Here is a 23,540-nt window from a genome sequence, read left to right as displayed (position 1 = left end):
AGATTTTCGACAGAGTCCCGGACATGACAGACACTGCAGCCGCCGAAACGGCACCTCCTGCCGCTGCCACCGTTCAAGCCAAAGCTCTGAAGAAGAAGAAGGCGGTTCCCAGACGCAAGTCCACCGGTCCCCCGTTGGGCGAACAGATCCTCAAGATTGTGGCGGATTGCAAGGATCGCAAGGGGATATCCCTGGCCGCGATAAAGAAGGTTCTGGCGACCAAAGGCCTGGATGTGGAGAAGCTCCGGTCCCAGATCAAATTAAGTATCAAGAGAAATGTGGAAAAAGGCTCCCTGATGCAGATCAAGGGCACGGGCGCCTCGGGCTCCTTCAGAGTCGCTAAGAAGGAAACCCAGGCAAAAGTGGTAAAGAAGGTGAAGAAACAAGTGACCAAGAAATCTCCCGGAAAGAAACCAGCGGCCAAGAAAACAGCCGTCAAGAAATTAACGGCCAAGAAACCAGCGGTCAAGAAATCGACCACGAAAAAGGCGGCGAAATCACCAATTAAGAAGAAAGCGGCGGCGAAGAAGCCCAAGACCCCCAAGACAGTGAAGGCGAAGGCGAAGAAGGTGAAAAAACCGAGGGCCAAGCCCAAGCCGAAGTCAGCAAAGCCCAAGAAAGCAGCGGGCAAAAAGAAGTAAAAAATCAAGTGCAACTTGTGACCATCTGAACCCAACGGCTCTTCTCAGAGCCACCCACGTCTCTCAGAAAAGAGCTGATCCCGGAATCAGATGATTCCTGTCCCGGGGCCGGGCTCAGGTTTCAGATCGAAATCATTTCAAATGAACCCAGGGTCCCGGTGACTCGCTGACATTCGCTATCCCCGCCCGACCCCCACTGTCTGAAATAAAATAGAGAGAATGGGATGTCCGGGCCGGGCCTCACTGGAACTGGCGTGTGTTCGGCTCCATTCCCAGTTCATTTTTTCTCACAGATTCAGGGCGAGAGTCCGTGACAGGGTAAAACTGGCGGAGATCCGCCGCTATCACAATTCAAACCGCAACACATGAGATTCTTCAAATCAGCTGGATTAAAAGTGTTTGTAAACTGCTGAACCCGTCTGGGAGGGGGTGTGTGGGGAGATCGAATCGGGTCTGGGACTGAAATGGGAGGAGGCGGGTTGACTTGTTAGAGAAGGGACTGTATTTAGGCAGGAATATTACTGACTGTTAGTTGTAACGGGGCTTATTTAAAAGCTCTGTTTTTCTGGGAATCCATGAATATGAAGCCCGAGTCTGTAAGGGTTTGTGCGGAGCGCTGTGTTTCGGTTCTATTATCGAGAAACGGTTTGAAATTGGCGGGTGGAGAAAGCTGGAGGTGGAGCTGGAAGATCAGAGGCCGCTCTCCGCTCTGTCCGTCACTCTGACTCTCTCCTCCCCTCCCTGTTTAATATCTCACTCTGTCTCCTCCCCTCTCTGTTTAATATCTCACTCTGTCTCCACCCCTCCCTGTTTAATATCTCACTCTGTCTCCTCCCTTCCCTGTTTAATATCTCACTCTGTCTCCTCCCCTCTCTGTTTAATATCTCACTCTGTCTCCTCCCCTCTCTGTTTAATATCTCACTCTGTCTCCTCCCCTCCCTGTGTCTGTTTCAGTCAGGTCGGGGCAGGCTGCATAAAAACGGAAGCAGCAGAAGTTCGTTTTTCATTCAGCAGCGATTTGAGTGAAGAATCATCATGTCTGGCAGAGGTAAAGGAGGCAAAGGACTGGGCAAAGGCGGAGCAAAGCGACACCGGAAAGTGCTTCGTGATAACATCCAGGGGATCACCAAACCAGCCATCCGCCGCCTGGCTCGCCGTGGCGGTGTCAAGCGGATCTCGGGTCTGATCTACGAGGAAACCCGCGGGGTGCTGAAGGTTTTCCTGGAAAATGTGATCAGGGACGCGGTCACCTACACTGAACACGCCAAGCGCAAGACGGTCACTGCCATGGATGTGGTGTACGCTCTGAAACGGCAGGGCCGCACTCTCTATGGATTCGGCGGCTGAACAACTCGACCCTTTCAAACCGGACACAAAACAAAGGCTCTTCTAAGAGCCACCCACCGCCTCACAGAGAGAGCACTGACCTGGAAACGGGGAGAGGAAAGATCTCGGGATGGGGAATCAGTTTCTGATATTTAATTATTATGGGGCGATTCCCCAACACTCGGTACAGGGAGATCAGAAACAACGGCCCGGGTTCTCGGCCATCCCGAGAGAAGGAGCGGAATTCCCGGTTTCACGGTATAAATGAACAGGCGGTCATACAGACTCTTTCTCCAGAAATTACATTCTCTGCTCAGAGTAAAATCCCTCCTCACTCCCTCTCCCGCTGTGTCCTCTCTGCTCGGTCTTTATTTCCTGCCCTCATTCAATTATCAGTTCGATGTGAAGTTTCTGTTTGAGGAGCGGTTCACCGGGCCGGAACTGGCGGGATTTTTGAAATTGAAGCTGGACTTTGTCACGTTCCGGAAAGCAATGTCCGGGGCTTTATTCCCGCCCGTTTCAGACAGATCAGAGAATGAACCGGAATGTGAAACAGCCTGAGGTTTGAGCTGACGAGTAGGAAATAATGGAGATTATAAAGAGAGAGATTCTTAAATTGCTGGAGGGAAATTAGATTTTCTTGAAACTGTTATTTGAAGCTCTGAAATTGGCGGGCTTTTTGAAATTGAAGATTAATTTCAGCTCAGCCAATTGGGGCCCAATAACTCCCGCCGTTTCGGTCTGACTGTCAGAGCTCGGTACAAACCTGCGAATCACAGTCCCGGGACGGTCACTCCCTGATAGGGTGTTGGTCGTCAGCAAATCAGAAGCCAGGGGCGGATCCCCTTCGACACTTTATAAGGCGGCCCCAGAGCGCAGTCCGTATTCACAGTCTTTGTGTCTCAGGTTGTGTTGAGATCTGTGCAGAAAATGGCCAGGACCAAGCAGACAGCGCGTAAATCGACCGGCGGGAAAGCTCCTCGCAAACAGTTGGCTACCAAAGCGGCCCGCAAGAGCGCTCCAGCCACGGGCGGAGTGAAGAAGCCTCATCGCTACAGACCCGGCACTGTGGCTCTGAGGGAGATCCGTCGCTACCAGAAATCCACCGAGCTGCTGATCCGCAAACTGCCCTTCCAGCGCCTGGTGCGAGAGATCGCTCAGGACTTCAAGACAGACCTGCGCTTCCAGAGCTCGGCCGTCATGGCCCTGCAGGAGGCCAGCGAGGCTTACCTGGTGGGGCTGTTTGAGGACACCAACCTGTGCGCCATCCACGCCAAGCGAGTCACCATCATGCCCAAAGACATCCAGCTGGCCCGCCGCATCCGCGGGGAGCGCGCCTAAACCCGACCCGGCTTCAGCACCAAGTGCAACAAAGGCTCTTTTCAGAGCCACCAAATCGGCGATGGAAAGAGCTGTGATCTCCTGGGTTGAAATGGCAGGGCCGTGAGAAATTTGCTTAAGTGGGAAATGTATGAAGAGGAGGGAGCTGATTTCAGACGGACAGGGACAGAATAAATACCTCACTCGCATCCAAACACAAATTTCACTCACATTCTTTATTCAGTGATCGCTGACACAATAAACAACTGATCATTCAGCATCTGTTGTATACATCTGGGTAAAATAACAAACCGAGGCAGACTTGTCCGAGGATGGGACGGTAAATAATGACAAGCGTCCCTGGTATTTCTGCATCCCACCCACCCAGTTAACAATTCTGACGGTTCTGGTATTTTGTCTCATTCACCAGACAAACTGCAAATTTCAATCTATTGGAGGCTGGCGACATCTGCGGTCCGGAAGCGAGTACTGCAACAGACCGATATGGATCATTTGTGTTTAACAAGTTATTGTTAGTTTCTCGAATCGGAATCAAGTCCTTATGAAATTAATTCCTGATCCTACAGACAGTAACCAGCCCTTTCATAGATACAGTGGGTGGCTCTGAAAAGAGCCTTTGGGTTATCAGATTAAATCTTGGTCGCTTTATTTGCTCTTGGAGCTCACAGTGCTGGTTTTCTTCGGCAGCAGTACGGCCTGGATATTAGGCAGCACCCCGCCCTGAGCGATGGTCACCCGTCCCAGCAGCTTGTTGAGCTCCTCGTCGTTGCGGATGGCCAGCTGCAGGTGTCTGGGGATGATGCGGGTCTTCTTGTTGTCCCGGGCCGCGTTGCCGGCCAGCTCGAGGATTTCAGCCGTCAGATACTCGAGCACAGCAGCCAGATAGACCGGGGCTCCGGCACCCACACGTTCAGCGTAGTTCCCCTTTCGTAGGTGCCTGTGAACACGGCCCACAGGGAACTGCAGTCCGGCCCGGGATGAGCGAGACTTGGCCTTGGCCCGAGCTTTACCGCCGGTTTTTCCTCTACCAGACATTTCCACAATCTCACAAACACTTTCACAAAGAATGAAGAATGATTTCCGTATTGACCCTTCTTATAGACTGAAAGGTCATCTGATTGGTTGTTCTTTAACACACCTTATTTGCCTATTTCATTAACCAATCAGATAGCTGAGAAACAGAAGAGGGCGGGATTTACCGGCCTCAACGGTCAGACCAGGAATTTGATGAATTTCAAAAAGCCCGCCAATTTCAGTGTAGTAAAGGACCGGATTTCGATCAATGTCGCCCTGAGCACAAGATTTTAAACCCGTTCTTTTTATCTTGTCTTATTCAGCGCTACCCGTCACCAATCGCTGGAGCTATTTTAAAATCTGCTTTAAATTTTCGCTAATTTTACCATCGCTTTCAAACTGCACCGTTCGGGACTAAATCCCCATTCACAGCATTCCGTGAAGGGACACATTTCAATTTAGTCTTTATAAAAGTGACACGTTATAGATTGGTCCCTTCTCAAAGAGCCGAGATTGTTTCTGTGAAAAGACGGACCCGGACGGAGTTCTCATTCTGCCCCTATTCCGCTATGTTACTGCAAGGGGTGGGTTTGCTTTTAATGTGGGGAGACTGAATTCATAGAGATAATGGAAATGCTAAGGGGTCATTCAGGGTGTGTTCGTCGCCGGAATAGTAACGCTTTAAGAACAAAGCGAATGGGAAGGAGCGGATCAGAAACTCGTGTTCAGTTTATGGGTCAGAAATTTCAACGGCGTAGAGTATCAGTTTTCGATTGGAATAATATCGCGGTATTAAAAACATACTATGTAAATATATCGGAAATGCAGCTCCTTCAGAGAGGTTGTGGGTGGCTCTTAAAAGAGCCGTTGTTTTTTTTTCAGTACATTGTGGAGTTTTACTTGGAGCTGGTGTACTTGGTCACCGCCTTTGTCCCTTCCGACACGGCGTGCTTGGCCAGTTCCCCGGGCAGCAGCAGGCGCACGGCGGTCTGGATCTCCCGGGAGCTGATGGTCGCCCGTTTATTATAATGGGCCAGGCGGGAAGCCTCACTCGCGATGCGCTCGAAAATATCGTTCACAAAGGAGTTCATGATGCTCATGGCCTTGGAGGAGATGCCGGTGTCGGGGTGAACCTGCTTCATCACTTTGTAGACGTAGATGGAGTAACTCTCCTTCCTCGACTTTCTCCGCTTCTTGCCGCCCTTGGCTGGTGCTTTACTCAAGGTTTTCTTGGCGCCCTTCTTGGGAGCTGCTTTCTTGTCCTCAGGCATTTTCAAACTCAATTTCAGACCCAGAAATGACCCAAATCCGCTCCGAGCTCGGATTAAATAGGCAGCCCCACAGCCCTATGGTAATGAGGGATGGGGGAAGGCAATGATTGTGATTGGGTCATTGGGAGTGATACAACGTCACCGTTTCTTTTCACTCTCTGATTGGTTTCTTCAGATATCCAATCACATTTAGTATCTGCCACCAATCACAAACACGCTCACACTGCACATTGTCCGGTTTCAGCAATTTGTTCCGAACTGTTGCAGTTCTGCTTCCGGCCAGTAGATGTCCCCAAACCCCGGGTCATTGAAGTTTACAGATGAGAGAGGGACAGAAGATAAACTCATTCTTCACATTATATTGCACGGGTGGGGTTTGGAGAAACTGGGAATGGAGAACATTTTGTTGGACCAAACATGAGTTGGAATGCTGTATTAAATGCTTGTAATTAATTTTGGGGGTATAGCCTAAACTGAGGAAGAATGCAACAAAATACAAGAAGATTTAATAAGCTTGCTGAAAGGCGGAGGAAATGGACATTTAGTTACCAAATAGAGAGTTGTGAGGTGATGCATTTTGCTCGGGGGAATAAGGAGGCCAAACACTGCTTGGAAAATAAGAGTCTAAATGGTGTAGAAGAGCAAAGTGATTTAGGGGTACAGATTGACAAATCATTAAAAGTAGCAACACAGGTTGATGAGGCCACAGAAAGCAAACACAGCACTGGGGTTTATTTCTAGAGGAATAGAATTGATAAGCAGATAAGTTATGGTGAACTGTAATTTAAACTGTCAAACCTTCTGCCAAACTGTTAAACCTTCCCTTTCTGAAATCCATGCTGACTATTCTTTATTATATTTTCGGTTTCTAGATGTTTTTCTATTGCTTCATTGAGTAAAAGATTCCATGATCATTCCTACCACCGACCTTTAGTTAACTGGTCTATAGTTCCCTGGAATTGTTCTATCTCCTGCTTTAAATTATAAGAATCACATTAACTGTCATCCAGTCCTCTGGCACTATTCCTTTTTGTGATGATTTTTTCTATATATGTAACAGTGCCTCTGCTATCTTTTCCCTTGCTTCATTTAATATGTGCAGATGCAATCCATCTGGACCAGGAGTTTAACCACCCTTTCTAACTTAAATGTCTTGATATATTTATTGACCTCTTCCTCTAATATCATGTTCACCCTGTTAATCTCCCGGGTAAATACTGAGGAAAAGTAATCATTCAATATTTCTGGCATTTCACTGACGTTACCACTGAGTTTATTTTGTGCATCCCTTTGTGGCACTGAAGCTATTCTGATTTTCCTTGTTTTATTTATGCATCTGTAGAATAATTTACTGTTTCTTTTGATATTCCTTGATAATTTAATTTCGTAGTTCCTCTTTGCTTCCCCAATTGTTCTTGTGAAATCTTCCTGACCGTTTCCTATTCTCTGTTGTCATCCTCTTATTTAATATTTATGAATGAGAAATTCCACCAGCTTGTTGTGTCTGTTCAGGTGCTGGTGTTTGGGAAATATTTATTGTCTGTGATTAAAGTACCAGAAACTCAAAACCCAAACTCCACAGAAACACTCCATTTCTCCCTCTGAGTGAACTAAGGCGCTATAATGGTGAGTATAGCTGCCTTCCAAACAGTTAATTCCAACAGGTTTGAATCCCAGTTCGCTTAATTCAGAAACACCAAGACTGGAACCGAATTTGATGATGTTCAGAGGGATCGTGCTTCCAAAACATAAACGGGTGTAATTTATATTAAAAAATACTTTTAAAGCTCATTTATTTCCCCCATAATGTTGAATTTAACTCTGTCCCTTTGTATTATTATTTCCCCTGATCTGTACTGTGGATATTGGACACAATTGTCCGGATTCAGTGAAATTAATTGATTTTCTGAAGTTTTTCCCTCTGCTGATTCCCGTTCCTTATTTAAATTATGTCGGATTAATATTTCTGATCTGTAGAAGGGTCATAGTCCTGACCCGTTAACCCGAGCTTCCCTTCTCCACAGATGCTGCCGGACCTGCTGAGTCTTTCCAGCATTTTTGGTATTTTTTTCTCTCTATTTTATCCCTTTCACCTTTGACGGTCGCCATTAAAACTTCCAGCTTTGTGCTCAGTTTTTATTTCTGTTTCAGTTCGGTTTATTTGTATTAATCTAAATCGTGTCCTGAGAAATCAGACAGAAATATTGCGCAATGTCGAGTGAAATATAATGGGGCAAATTCACAACTATCGAATGAGTGAAACAAAAACTTTATTCTGAATCAATTGTCTTAATATTTCACTGTCAAAATATGAAAAAATACGAGAGTAGAAGTTACAGAGAGAAACTATTTCCTCACATTGCACTTTGTCCTGAATCTGTCACAACGACAGACAATGTGAATTTGTTCCACTCTGTTACAGTTCTCACTTCCGGCCAGTAGATGTCAGACTGTATATTCATTCTTTATCTGTCAGTCTCCAGTACTGTCTCTGAGTTTGAGATTAATTCTCTCTCTTCAGTCTCTGGTACTGTGTGTGAGTGTGAAATTCATAATATATCTGTCAGTCTCCAGTACTGTATGTGAGTGTGGGATTTACTCTGTATCTGTCAGTCTCCGGTACTGTGTGTGATTGTGGGAATAATTCTGAATTTGTCAGTCTCTGGTACTCTGTGTGAATTTAGGATTAACTCTGTATCTGTCAGACTCAGGTACTGTGTGTGAGTGTGAGATTCATAATATATCTGTCAGTCACCAGTACTGTATGTGAGTGTGGGATTTACTCTGTATCTGTCAGTCTCCGGTACTGTATGTGAGTGTGGGATTTACTCTGTATCTGTCAGTCTCTGGTACTGTGTGTGATTGTGGGAATAATTCTGAATTTGTCAGTCTCTGGTACTCTGTGTGAATTTAGGATTAACTCTGTATCTGTCAGACTCAGGTACTGTGTGTGAGTGTGAGATTCATAATATATCTGTCAGTCTCCAGTACTTTATGTGAGTGTGGGATTTACTCTGTATCTGTCAGTCTCTGGTACTTTGTGTGAGTGAGGGATTAATTCTGAATTTGTCAGTCTTTGGTACTGTGTGTGAATGTAGGATTTACTCTGTATCTGTCAGTCTCAGGTACTGTGTGTGAGTGTGGGATTCATTCTGAATCTGTCAGTCTCTGGTGCTGTGTGTGAGTGTGGGATTCATTCTGAATCTGTCAGACTCTGGTGCTGCCTGTGAGTGTGGGATTCATTCTGCGACAGTCAGTCTCTGGTATTATATCTCAGCGTAGGATTCATTCTGTAACTCAATCTCTGGGACAAAGTGCAAGTCTGGATTCGTTCTGTATTTTTATTTCAGTTTGCAGTATGTTGCATGAAACTGTGTCTTGAATGCATGGTCCTTTGTCTAGCGTTAATTTGTAATTATGGATACACTTTTGGATTTTGTTTTAATCAAACAATGTTTGTGAGTTTTGATGTAGGATTATATCTTAATTTCTGTGAATACTATTTTAAATGATAATGTACATTTCAATACCTTACTGTGAAATTATTGGACGGGTATTTATTGTGTAGCTCAGTCTGGGCTAGTGGAATTGATACTTTATCTTTCAAGCTGACACTGTGTGATTTTTGGACTGGTATTTAATGTGTAGTTCAGTCTGCATTAATGGGATTGATACTGTATCTTTCAGTCTGACACTGTGTGCTGTATTTGGACTTGTGTGTAAGGAATAACTCAGTCTGCAATAATGGTATTGATGCCGTACCTTTCAGCATGAGTTGATCTGATTATTGGACTGGTTTGCAATGTGTAGCTTAGTCAACATGAATAGGATTGATACTGTATCTTTCAGTACGATAATGTATTCGAATGTTGGACCATATATAATATGAAGCTCAATCTGCACTAATGGAATTGATACTGTATCTTTCAATCTGACACTGAGATTTTTGGGCTGGTGTCTGTTGTGTAGCTCAGTCTGCACAAATGGAATTCAAACTGCATCTTTCAGCATGACCCTGAATGTGATTTCTGGACTGGTATCTAATGTGCAGCTCAGTCTGCACTAATGGGATTGATACTGTATCTTTCAGTCAGATACTGTGTGAGATTTGTATACTGGTATGTAACGTGTGGGTCAGTCTGTACTAATCAAATCGAAACAGTATCTTTCAATCTGACACAGATTTTTAGACTGGTATGTGATGTGTAGCTCAGTCTGCATTAATGGAATTGATACTGTATCTTTCAATCTGATACTGTATGAGAATTTTGGACTTGTATCTAATGTGCAACACAGTCTCCGGTAAAGGAATTGAAACTGTACATTTCATTCAGACACTATGAGATTTTTGGACATATATGTGATTCAAATATGGGCAACATCTGAACTGATATCGAATTTATATCTTAGTGTCCAATATTGTCATGAATACTGCATCTTTAAGCTCATAATGTGTGAGTTGTGGGCTGGTATTTAATTTGAATCTTGGAGTACACTATTGGAATTCATTCTGTATCTATCGATCAGTACCATGTGTCAGTTCTATCTGGTATTTAATTTGTAGCTAAGGCTGAACTAATGTGAGATTAACACAGTGCCTTTCAATCTGATACTGGGTGTGATTTTGGACTGGGAATTATTTATCTACCAGTCATCGGTACTGAGTTGTTGTGAAATGGAAATTCCGTCTGTCTCTCCTGCTCTGTTTGACTGTTGGATTGGGATCAGTGTAGGATTAAATATTTCTGCTTGTCTGAGAATGTGGGAGTGATGACCTGTCTGTGTCTCTGTGCTCTGTGAGTGATAATGTACATACTGTGTGTGAGAAGGAGCTGGCTGCACTGTTCCTTGTGCCTCGAGTGGAGGCAACATCACACTGATTCTGGGTCCTTCAAGGATTTGCCTCTGGAAGAAAAAGTATCTCTTGTAATTCAAGAACAGGTGAGGTAGAAAATACAAAAGTGATCAATTGAATCTCTGTTAATAATCATTGTAATATCCACAAATGAAAACCAGCGATACAAACAGTGTCAGTGTCTGACTCCACTGCAGTACTGCAGCACTCAGCTTCTGCACACCAGGTGTGTTGGGCTGTTTTACAACAATTTAGTGACATCCAAACACGGCCCACCCCCTGCACTGATCCATCAATGGGACGACCCGATGGGGCGGGGAGCTTTGCACATATCAGATTTCTAATCCCCTCTCCCTTGGGATGAACCATTCAACCGAAACAAAACAGCCGCTGTTTAAAATGTGTCCTTCAAACTTCTCACATGATGCCTGCAATAGATGCTCTTTGTATAACACCCCACATCCTTACTGTCCGGCTCTGTTTACTGTTCAATAACAAACAAGAAATGTTAATGGGCGGGTTAAAAAAAAATCAGATTTGATACCTGCCACAAATCACAAACACGCTCACACTGCACATTGTCCGGTTTCAGCAATTTGTTCCGAACTGTTGCAGTTCTGCTTCCGGCCAGTAGATGTCCCCAAACCCCGGGTCATTGAAGTTTACAGATGAGAGAGGGACAGAAGATAAACTCATTCTTCACATTATATTGCACGGGTGGGGTTTAGAAAAACTGGGAATGGAGACGAGCTGTAAGTACATTTTGTTGGACCAAACACTACTTGTAATGCTGTGTTAAATTCTGTAATTGATTGAGGGGATACTGTCTATACTGAGGAAGACTGGGACAAAATCAGCTTGCAGAACGGCCGTGTAAATGGCCATTGAATTTCAATATAGAAAGGTGTGAGATGGTGCATTTCGCTGGGGGGAATAAGGAGGCCACATGCTGCTTGGAAAATAAGAGTCTAAATGGGGTAGAGGAGCAATGTAAATCATCCTGAGAAATCAGAGACAAACACTGTGCAATATACAGTGAAATATAATGGGGCAAATTCACAACTATCGAATGAGTGAAACAAAAACTTGATTATGAATCAATTGTCTTCATTTTTCACCGTCAAAAAATGCAAAAATACGAGAGTAAAAGTTACAGACAGAAACTTTCCTCACATTGCACATTGTCCTGTTTCTGCAACCATGACAGATCATGTGAATTTGTTCCCTCATTACAGTTGTCGATTACCGCCAGTAGAGGTCAGTCTCTGGTACTGTATATGAGAGTGGGATTTATTCTGTATCTGTCAGTCATTGTTACTGAGTGTGAGCATGGGGTATATTCTGCATCTGTCAGTCTCCAGGTACTATATATAATTGATGCATTCATTCTGTATCTGTCAGTCTCTGGTACTGTATATGAGACTGGGATTTATTCTGTATCTGTCAGTCATTGTTACTGAGTGTGAGCATGGGGTATATTCTGCATCTGTCAGTCTCCAGGTACTATATATAATTGATGCATTCATTCTGTATCTGTCAGTCTCTGGTACTGTCTGTTGTGGGATACATTCTGTATCTGCCATTCTCTGCAACTTTATCTCAGTTTGGGATTCAATCTGTAATTCAGTCTCTGAGACAATGTGCAAGTCTGGATTCATTCTGTATTCTTATTTCAATTTGCAGTATCGTATTTGATACTGTATCTTTAACACTTTAAATTATATACAGTTCTTCATCGAGCATTTAGTTTGTTAATGTGGATACATTTTCGATTTTCCTTAATCAAACGACGTGTGTGAGGTTTGGAGTAGTATTACATCTTAATCTCTGAACTCGATTGTGAATGATAATGTACCTTTCAATCTGTTCACAGTGAAATTACTGGACTGGTATGTAATGTGTATTTCATTCTGCAATAATTCTGTATCTGAGTCTAACACTGTAGGTGATTTTTGGACTGGTATGTAATATGTAGCTCATCCTGCACTAAAGGAATTGATACTGTATCTATCAGTCTGATACTGTGTGAAATTTTTGGACTGATGAGTAACATACAGATCAGTCTGTGTTAATGGAATTGATATTGTATCTTTGAGTCTGATACGGGATGAGATTCTTGGACTGCTATATAATGTGTGGCTCAGTCTGCACTAATTGAATCGATTCTGTATCTTTCAGTCTAAAATTGTATGAGATTGTTGGACTGATATATAATGTTGAGCTCAGGCGGTGCTAATACAATTTAAATTATATCTTCCAGTCTGGTCATTTGTGAATTTTGGACTCGTATGTAATGTATAGCTCAGTCTGTACCAATGGTATTGATAATGTTTATTTCAGTATCACACGAGTATTTACCAATATATCTAATATGTAGCTCAGTCTGCACCAATAGAATTGATACTGTATCTTTCAATTTGCCACAATGAGATCTTTGGACTGGTCTGTAAAGTGTAACTCAGTCTGTAGTAATGTGACTGTGACATTCATACTGTATCTGTAGTCTCCAGTACAGTCTGTGAGTGTGGGATTCATTCTGTGTCTGTCAGTCTCTGTTACTGTGTGTGTGTGGGATTCATTCTGTATCTGTCAGTCTCTGGTACTGTGTGTGAGTGTGGGATTCATTCTGTGTCTGTCAGTCTCTGGTACTGTGTGTGAGTGTGGGATTCATTCTGTATCTGTCAGTCTCTGCTCTGTGTTTGAGTGTGGGATTCATTCTGTATCTGTCAGTCTCTGCTCTGTGTGTGAGTGTGGGATTCATTCTGTATCTGCAGGTATCAGGCACTGTGTGTGAGTGTGGGATTCATTCTGTATCTGTCAGTCTCTGCTCCTGTGTGTGAGTGTGGGAATCAATCCGTATCTGTCAGTCTCAGGTACTGTGAGTGAGTGTGGGATTCATTCCGTATCTGTCAGTCTCTGCTCCTGTGTGTGAGTGTGGGATTCATTATCTGTCAGTCTCTGGTACCGTGTGTGAGTGTGGGATTCATTCTGGATCTGCCATTCTCTGCTACATTATCTGAGTGTGGGATTCATTCTGTAATTCAGTCTCTGAGACAATGTGCAAGTCTGAATTCATTCTGTATTTTTATTTCAGTTTACAGTATCGAATTTGAAACTGTATCTTTAATACTTTAATTTATATACAGTTCTTCATCTCGTGTTTAATTTGTAAATATAGATACACTTTTCGATTTTCTTTAATCAAACATGTGTGAGCTTTGGAGTAGTATTACATTTTTATCATTCACAATAGAGTTAAGAGATTATGTACCTTTCAATCTGTTCACAGTGAAATTATTGGATTGGTATGTAATGTTTAGCTCAGTCTGCAATAATGGGATTAATTCTGTATCTCAATCTGTTATTGTATGAGATTTATGCACTGGTATGTAATATGTAGCTCAGCCTGCACTAAAGGAATTAATACTGTATCTATCAGTCTGACACTGTATGAGATTTTTGGACTGGAATGAGATGTGTAGCTCAGTCTTCAATAATGGATGTGATACTGAATCTTTCGATCTGATATTCTCTGTGATTTTTGGACTGGTGAGTAACATGGAGCTCAGTACGTGCTATGGAATTGATATTGTATCTTTGAGTCTGATAGGGTATGAGATTCTTGGACTGCTATATAATGTGTGGCTCAGTCTGCACTGATGGAATTGATAATGCATCTTTCAGTCTAATATTGTATGGGATTTTCAGTCCGGTATGTAATGTACAGGTCAGGCAGTGCTAACAGAATTGATACGGTATCTTCCAGTCTGATCATTTATGAGGTTTTTGGACTCGTATGTAATGTGTAGCTCAGTCTGAAACAATGGTATTGATAATGTTTATTTCAGTATAATACTCTATGAGTATTTACTAATATATCTAATATGTAGCTCAGTCTGCACTAATGGAATTTATACTATATCTTTCAATCTGACACAATGATATCTTTGAACTGGTATGTAAAATGTAACTCAGTCTGCAGTAGTGTGATTGTGAGATTCATTCTGTGACTGTCAGTTCCTGATTCTCTTTGTGACTGTGGGATTCATTCTGTATCTGTCAGCATCTGGTACTGGTTGTGAGTGAGGGATTCATTCTGTATTGGTGAGTCTCTGGTACTGTATGTGAGTGTTGGATTCTTTCTGCATCTGTCAGTCTCTGGTGTTTTATGAGAGTATGGGATGAACTCATATCTGTCAGTCCTTGGTATTGTATGTGAGTGTGGGATGAACTCAGTATCTGTCAGTCCTTGGTACTGTCAGCCCGATTGGGATTCATTCTGTTTCTGTCATCTCTGGTTCCATACTTGAGTGTGGGATTCACTCTGTGTCTGGCAACCTCTAGTACTGTATGTGTGCTTGGGATTCCTTCTGCATCTGTCAGTCTCTGGTACGGTATGTGAGTGGGAGATTCATTCTGTGTTTGTGTGTCTCTGTACTGTATCTGAGTGTGAGATTCATTCTGTATCTGTCCATAATTATTCTCTCAGATTACATTATGGTATTCAATACTGTAGCTTTAATATCTTAATGTTAAAGTAGTTTTTCTCATTATTTAATTGGTAAATATGGATACACTTTAGGATTTGATGCTGGAGGTTTTAATCAGATAATTTGTATGATTTTGGACTACTATTAAATCTGTATCTCTGTCAGTGTTGTTGTGAATGATAATATATCTTTCAACCTGATATGGTGACATTTTTGAATTGGTATATAATGTGTAGATCAGTCTGCACTGAAGGAATTGATACTGCATCTTTAAGTTTTATTATAAGATTTTTGGACTCGTGTGTAATGTGTGCTCACAGAATTGACACTTTATCTTTAAATCTCATACAATGAGTTTATTATAAACTGGTATCTAATGTGTTTCTCAGGTTACACTGTCACAGCATTTCTCAATCTGATACTGCACATGAGTTTTGGACTTGCAATTTGTATTCGAATGGTACACAATTCGAATGGATACTTCATGTATTAAACTCACGTGTGTGTGTGAGAGAGTTTTGGGCTCGCATACAATTGGAATCTTGGGGTATCTGGGATTTAATTCATGGCGAAAGTTTTCCTTTGTTGAAATTGACAATCTGAAAGCATGACTTTGGACTGGGATTTTTGTATCCACCTGTCAGCGGGACTGAGTGAGGGGGAAATGGAACAGTGTCTGCCTCACCTGCTCTGTTTGACTGTTGGATTGAAAATGTGTCTCTGGAACTTGGGATCAGTGTGGGACTGAATACTTCTGCTGTCTGAGACTGTGGAGCTGATGATCTGTCTGTATCTCTGTGCTCTGTGAGTGATAATGTACTTACTGTGTGTGAGAAGGAGCTGGCTGCACTGTTCCTTTGCCTCGGATGGAGGAAACTTCACATTCATTCTGGCTCCTTCAAGGGTTTGACTGTAAAAAGAAACATATATCTTGTAACTCAAGAACAGGTGAGGTAGAAAATACAGAAGTGATCAGTTTAATGACTCTGTTAATAATTATTTTGAATATCCACAAATGAAAACCAGTGATACAAACGGTGTCAGTGTTTGACTCCACTGCAGTACTGCAGCACTCAGCTTCTGCACACCCGGTGTGTTGGGCGATTTTAAAACAATTTCGTGACATCGAGACAAAACTCAACTCCTGCACTGATCCATGAATGGGACTACCCGATGGGGCAGGGACCTTTGTACAGGTCAGGTTTCTAATCCCCTCTCCCATGGGACTAACCGTTCAACTGAAAGCAAACAGAAGCTGTTTAAAATGTGTCCTTCACACTTCTCACCTGGTGCCTGCAATAGATGCTCTTTGTATAACTCCCCACATCCTTACTGTCCGGCTCTGTTTCCAATCTTCACTGTCCAATAACAATAAACAGGGTGAGACTGGAACGAAACCAGGAACATTCACTGCTGGTTTGGGGAGAGAAAGCAGCAATGATTTTAAATATCAGGTTCTTCCCATTCTGTCTCCCTTACCCTGGACACACCCTGTTCACACACAGCCCGAGAATGGCATCTCCCTTCCCCCGCTCACTCCATGTTCCGGGACCAGTTCCTGATCCACTCCGCCTCTTACAAACAGCCCCCGGACTCCCCCTGACCTTCCCCCGGACTCAATGCCGATCTCTGAGCCCATCTGCGGACACGGTCCCGAAGCGATGAGCTGCTGTAACGAGGCTGCTCTTTGCTCCCTTCCCCCGGGGGCCGTGATCTCTCCATTCCCGGCTGTTTTAAACCATCTTCTTCCGCTCACTGAGGGAATGGCGCCCACAGGCCGAGCTGGGGGAGGGGAGCGCGCATGCGCTCTTCTGCTCACCAACAATCAGCGCTGGGGGCGGGGCTGAGTCACGCATGCGCAGATATCTGGTTTAATTCCCAATACAAAAATCGATGGAAACTTTCCCCAATTGGAATTTTTCCGAGTCTGAGCAAAGGAAGTGGGTCTGGGGGAAAGGTCAGAGGGAATGGGGTCCACAGGCAGAGCAGGAACAGGCACCAGAATGAGAAACAGATGGGATTCCACTAGTGCCTAACGCTGGAATCCAGACTGACTTTACAATCTCTAACTATTAAACTAGATGTTTCCATCCCTGCTGTTTCTCTCGGAATCTTCTGATGGTGAAGAGTCTTTCAGAGATAAAGTGGGCGGCTCTGAAATGAGCCAATGGGCTCTGTTCATTCTTGGCCCCTTTACTGATAAAACTGATGCGAGGATTTCTCAGACCAATCCTGGAGAAACAGACGAGGTAAGAGTGAGTCGGTGTGTTTGTTGGGACCGGAAAGTATTCATATCTGACAGCAAAAGTCACAGATTAACTTAACCGGAGTGAAACTCTCGGTCAATGAGAGTTATACCAAACGGCCCTGAGCTGCATAACTGCAGATGGTAGAACAGGCAAAAGAGGGTTAAATGTCGCCCATTGTTTTTGTCACTCTCTGCACTGTCCCTGAGTGTGGGATTAATAGCGTGTCTGTCTCTGGTACAATGACAGTGAGAGATGAGACCAGATCTTTTGTCTCTCCAACGGGATCTTTCTGGATAAAACGCAACTTTACAGATCAGTCTGGAACAAATACTGGAAATGTCTGTCGTTCTCTCTCTCTCTGGTGCTGTATACGTATGTTGGATACTGTTGGCAAGCGTAATATAGACACACTGATTGGAAGTGTAAGACTGACAGTGTGTGTTTGTCTCTCTCTAGTGCTGAACATGAAGGTGGGAGAACGTCTGATATAAAACAGAGAGAATGAGATGTCCGGGACGGGCCTCACAGTAACTGAGGATGTGTTCGGCTCCAGTCCCAGTTCATGGTCATTTTTTTTAACAGATTCAGGGCGAGAGTCTCTGTGAGACGGTAACACTGGCGGAGAAATTCTGCGCCACAACTCAAACACCAACACACGAGATTCTCCAAATCAGCTGGAATAAGGTGTTTGTAAACTGCTGAACCCTTCTGCGAGGGGATGTGTAGGGAGATAGAATCGGGTCTGGGACTGCAATGGAAGGAGGCGGGTTGACTTGTTATCGAAGGGACTGTATTTAGGCAGGAATATTACTGACTGTTAATTGTAACGGGGTTTATTTAAAAGCTCCGGGCTTCTGGGAATCCTTGAATATGAAGACCGAGTCTGTAAGGGTTTGTGCGGAGCGCTGTGTTTTGGTTCTATTATCGAGAAACGGTTTGAAATTGGCGGTTGGAGAAAGCTGGACGTGGTATTTTCATTCTCACAGTCGTTACCGGGGCGATATGAGAGAGTAAACCAACTCAGTATCAGAGTCACATTGAACATATCCATGTACATTCATTATACCAGACTTCCGTGGAACTAAATTGCTACCTGGTTTGGATGTTCCAGTTTTATTTTTAATCGTCTGTAATGTAATAATGAAAACACTTCACTAAACAAGCCCACGGGAGGGCTGTTTTTGGAAATAGAAAAGCAATGAACGATACAGTAGCTCTTCTGAGATTTGGGTTGAGGCACTTTGTTGTTACATTTCCCTGCGCCTGAATTTTGGGTGCTTGACGCTGACACCGAGTGCCGAAAGTGGGACACAGTCCCTTCCCAGTAATAGAGATCCTGACCATGATGGGAGCAATCGTTCGAACTGAACACAAACGATTTACGCTGTTTTCTGGGTAAATGGTCCATTCTCACCTCTTCATCCTGTGATCACCGTCTAATAGTCAAAGGCGGCCATATTAGATGATTGCAATGTTCCAAACCACATCTTATTTCAGGTTGCACAAAACTCGGTGCTGTTACTTTAATTGTGGGGAACAACTCATTCCCACCCATCCTCCATATCCGCTCTCAGTCTCTCAACCCTTCCGGGTTTGTCCTTCTGTGAGTTGGAGCAAGTGATTCAGTCGCCGTTCCTCACAGCTCTCATGTCTCAAAGTAGCACTTCTTCGAAAATGGATACAACCGGCTTTTTACTGCTGTTTGGTGAGTCGTGAAACAATTTGATACCAATTCCCGGTCTGAGTGGGCAACTGTAAGCGGGAGAGTGCGACTGAACCCGGCGGTGTCCGAACTCCGGTATCTCAGTGGATGAAAGCAACTCATAATTTGGCGTGGAGCCCTCGACATTGGAAAGCATTCAGAGCGGTTGCTTGCTTGTGCTGAATTCTCTGCGGGTAACGGTGAGGGGAGTGTAACGGTGAGGGGACAATCTCTCTTCATATCGGTATTAAAGTATCTCGGATCTAGTTTTTCTTTGACAATTGAATCTATGAGAATCTGTCTGTTAAAACCGACAGCTTTGACCAACTGTTGGTCACCTGACCTAATATCTCCTTTAGCGGCTCGGTGTCACATTTTGTTTGATAACGCTCCCATGAGGCGCCTTGAGACGGGGTGAAAAGGGGAGATATTGGTCTCCCGATTGCCCAGTTACTGTCCACAGTGTAGGAGTAAGATGTATATAAAAGGAAAATTCAACGATCAACATCCACTGAGTTTGCTGATCTCCATCAAGGGGCGGGGAGGGGGGAGGGGTGGGGGTGGGGCGATAGCGGCGATACCAGTGGGCTCAGTGCCCCAAAGCCATTGAATGAAATATCGGCCAAGTGTCGCCTTATTGCATCTCGGACGAGCCCTGCTATTTCTGGCGGGGCAGTGGGACTAGCTGGATTGCTCATGCATCGAGCCGGCACGGACTCGATGGGCCGAATGACCTCCTGCCATGCAGTAACCTTCTCTGATTCTCTGATTCCATGATACTATATGGTCCATGCTTGGAAGTGATCATGCGCGTTAGGAGGGTGCAGTTTTCCAGGGGTCACCACGGCTGACCTCAGGTCAATCAACCCCCTGCACTCAGACATGAGCAGATAATGCGGTGGGGTATTGGAGGGCGGCCCTGAACAACTCCCTTCGTGAATACACGTCTTTGGGGTAGATAGAGAGAAAAAAGGGGAGAAGAAACATTTTAACACATTCAGTGGATGAACGAGTAAATATATTTTTAGCTACTCAGTTGGTGTTGAGACATTGTTCCTTCTGTCAGAGGTTAAGTTCCTCTTTCTTTGAACTAACCCACCGCTGAGTTGAAACCGCTGTCTTCCGCCATGAAGCGAACTGCTCTTACTGTTCTCTTCAGTACTGGCCATTTTCAGTTTGCTTGCTTATTTTTCATTCTCTATTCCATCTTGCATCTCGATTTTAGGGATTTTGTGATATTTATGTGGGTGTGTGTACTGTCTGTACAACTAAATGTTTCTGGTGAATAATTCTGACGGCATTCAGCTCTAGGAATTTATTTTAACTCCACTTCCTCCTTCAGTGTGCTAGAATTGACCATGTCACTAAGATACAGATCTACACAGTGGGTGGAGATTAATGTTCCTCAATAAACACAGTGCTGCAGCTGCAAGTTGGGCTCAGCATTAACCCCTTATCTCCAACTTTTCATGCTGTTTTTTGTAATTAGACCCAAGTGCACCTATTGATAATTACCATGGATTAATGGAATTAGTTACAAATTTACACCTCTCGATAGACCTTATTAAGTTATGGTGGTGAAATGGAGAACAAGGGGGCACAATCTAATATATCCCCTTATTGCTAGCTTAGGAGATATTAGGTGTGATATTAAACATCTCTATCAATTTCAAGTGAATTCAATTCAATTTCATTAATAAATGAATGCCTGATAATCAGTGTGCTCCTGCACCACTATTAGGGGTGGATTTCAAAGAATTAATTAATTACTCGGTTAAAAGCCTATCAGAGAGATTGCCACAATGTATTTTCATTCAATATATTTCAACACATTCTTGGTTCTGCTGCAATGTTCTTACTGTCAGGGGTTCCCATTCTGTTTGAGTGCTGTCCCTAAATAGATTCCCTTAATGAAAGCTTCGGAGATGTTAGTTGCAATGTTAAATATTTTTATTCATTTTAAGTTTCTTGAATTATATTTTATTAATAAATGAATGCCTGAGAATATATCCGTTACTGCACCTCTAATAGTGGTTGCTTTCAAAGAATTAAAGAATATAACCATCGGTTGGAAGAAAATCAGAAAGATTGGCACAATGAATTTTCATTCAGTGTGTTTAAACACATTCTTGTTCTGCTGACTGTCCTTACTGTCAGCGGTTAAACTTCCTCTTTGTCCGAGGTGAAGCGCTTCTGAGCTGAAACCATTGGCTTCCGTTCTAAGTGTTTGATATCACTGTTAAATTCTGCCTGCAATATTTTCAGATTCTTTACTTATTCATGTTCAATTTACTTCCTCCTTCCATACCGTTCACCCGAATTGTGACATTTGTAACAATGAGTAAACTGTTTGTAAAAGTATCGGTTCCCAGTGAGTTCAAACACCATTCTGTTCTCAATATTTAGACTCCACCTCCTCGTCAGTATGCTGCAATCGACCACATCACTGAGATATAGATCTGCACAGTGGGTGGAGACTAATGTCCTTAAATAAACGCAGTGCTACTGCTGACCGTTGCTCAGAAAAAAATAATGAAAGGTTTTAATCGAGAAGTTGGGCAGAGACTGTTTCCACTGGCAGGAGGGTCGGCATTTACCGTTTATTCTCCAACTATCACCTTCAAAGATGTGTGTGTGTGTATCCCAGGTCTCTCTGTTAATGCTCCCGCTGTGCAATTTGGTCATTTAGGTAATATTGCCTCTTCTCACTCTTCTTTCCAAAATACATCACTTCACACTTCTCTACATTCAATGTCATCTGCCATGTGTTTCCCCATTTCACCAATCTACCAATGTCCTCCTGAGCTCTGCCAATATCCTTCTCATTGCTTACTAAAATTTCAAGTTGACAAGAATCACAGAATCATAGAATCTTACAACGTGGAAGGAGGCCTTTCGGCCCGTCGAGTCTATGCTGGCTCCTTGAACGAGCTATCCAAATTAGTAACACACCCCAATTATTTTCTCCATAACCCTGCAAATTAGTCCCCTTCAAGTACATGTCCAATTGCCCTTTGAAAGTTCCTATGGAATCTGCTTCCATCACCCTTTCAGGTAGTGTGTTCCAGATCTTCGCAAACCTCTTTATGTAAACATTTCTCCTAATTTCCCTCTAGTTCTTTTGCCAACTCTTTGAAATCTGTGACCTCTGGTTACAGACCACTTGCCAGCGGAAACAATTTCACTCTACTTGCTCTGTCAAAGCCACTCATTATTTTGAATACCTCTATTAGGTCTGCCTTTACACTTACCTGGTCTAAGGAGAACAACCCCAGCTTCTCCAATCTCTCCACATAACTGAAGTCCCTCATCCCTGGTATCATCCGGGTAAATCTCCTCTTTACCCTCTCCAAGACCTTGACATCCTTCCTAAAGTGTGGTGCCCAGAGTTGTACACTGCCAAGGCCTCGGTCACTACCTTGCAACCATCATAACCCACATCTCCTTACTTACTTCAAATCAAATTACTTCTGCGTTCTAACTTTGGAATAAACACTTTCACACTCCCTGTTGCCTAGACTTTGACCCGCCATTTGTCATCATACTTCTGCGGCTGTGTAACTTCTCAACCACTCCCGTTCTTCAACCGATGATGCCTTTGCCCCGAGTAAAACGTTTACTCTCTTCTATCCTGATCGTTCCTGCTGGTTTAATTCCAAGGGGTGCAGACTTGAGCATATCTGGATCACCACTGGTTCAGCCATCCATCACCAGATATGGCTGACCCAGAATTAGAACAAGCACGATGTCCTCTCTGAAAACCGCCTGCTGCTCCAGAATGACCCTGGGGACCAAAGATAACCTCCAGCTTCTTTTGCCCACAACACACAATCTCCATAAATCTCTTTCCCAGCCCCCTCCACACTCTCCTCCAACAACAAATACGAGGACCTACTGAACTTCATGAAGTCTTACAGCACAGAGGAAGGCCATTCGGCTCGTCATGCATGTGCCAGCTTTTAAATGAGCTATCCAATTAATCCCACTCCCCTGATCTTTCACCATCTCTCAGCAGTTTTTCCCTTTTCAACTTTCTATCCAATCCACTTTTGGAAGTTACTATTGAATCTGCTTCCACCACCATTCCAGATCAGAACAACTTGCGGTGTAACAACATTTATCCTCATTTCCTTCTGGTTCTTTTGCCAATTAACATATATCTGTATCCTCTGATTCCCGACCCTCCTGCCAGTGGAAACAGTTTCTCACTACACACTCGAACAAAACCCCTCATAATTTTGAACACCCCTATTAAATCTCCACTTAACCTTCTCTGCTCTAAGGAGAACAATCCCAGTTTTTCCAGTCTCTCTACATAACCGAAGTCACTAAGATTAAGACCATCCATTCAGATGCCTATTCTGCATCCCACAATTCCCAATATCACCAAGCCCAACCTCTCATAAGGCTCCCCCATCACCCAGCCCTGATCCTGAGCCTTTTTCTAGTTTCCCTCCGATCTCCATGCATGTACTTTCCGAGCTGAGCTTGCCCATTAGTCCCACCTCCTGCTCCCTTGACCTTATTCGGAGTAAACAGCTGACTACCCAACATCCATTCCGGGCCCCAAACCAGGTGAAATTGTGAATGGTCAGTTTCCTCAGGTACTGTCCTCCTCTTGCAAAACTGCCGCGAGACTGTTTGTTTCCTC

At 43.6% G+C, this 23,540-nt stretch overlaps 1 protein-coding gene and 1 pseudogene across 1 annotated transcript; both read left to right on the top strand.

Moving 5' to 3' along the window:
- The window catches only part of LOC137316718 (zinc finger protein 229-like), a 346,515-nt pseudogene that overhangs the window by 169,339 nt on the left and 153,636 nt on the right, over positions 1–23,540 (top strand).
- On the top strand, positions 24–641 carry LOC137316659 (histone H1-like). Its single transcript, XM_067980504.1, has one exon. It carries the CDS (start codon positions 24–26, stop codon positions 639–641), a length of 618 nt encoding a protein of 205 aa, XP_067836605.1.

Source organism: Heptranchias perlo, unplaced genomic scaffold, assembly GCF_035084215.1.
Source record: "Heptranchias perlo isolate sHepPer1 unplaced genomic scaffold, sHepPer1.hap1 HAP1_SCAFFOLD_60, whole genome shotgun sequence".
In the NCBI taxonomy this organism is placed as follows: domain Eukaryota; kingdom Metazoa; phylum Chordata; class Chondrichthyes; order Hexanchiformes; family Hexanchidae; genus Heptranchias; species Heptranchias perlo.
Note: the sequence above shows the minus strand (reverse complement) of the source record. Positions and strands in the feature narration are given on the sequence as shown.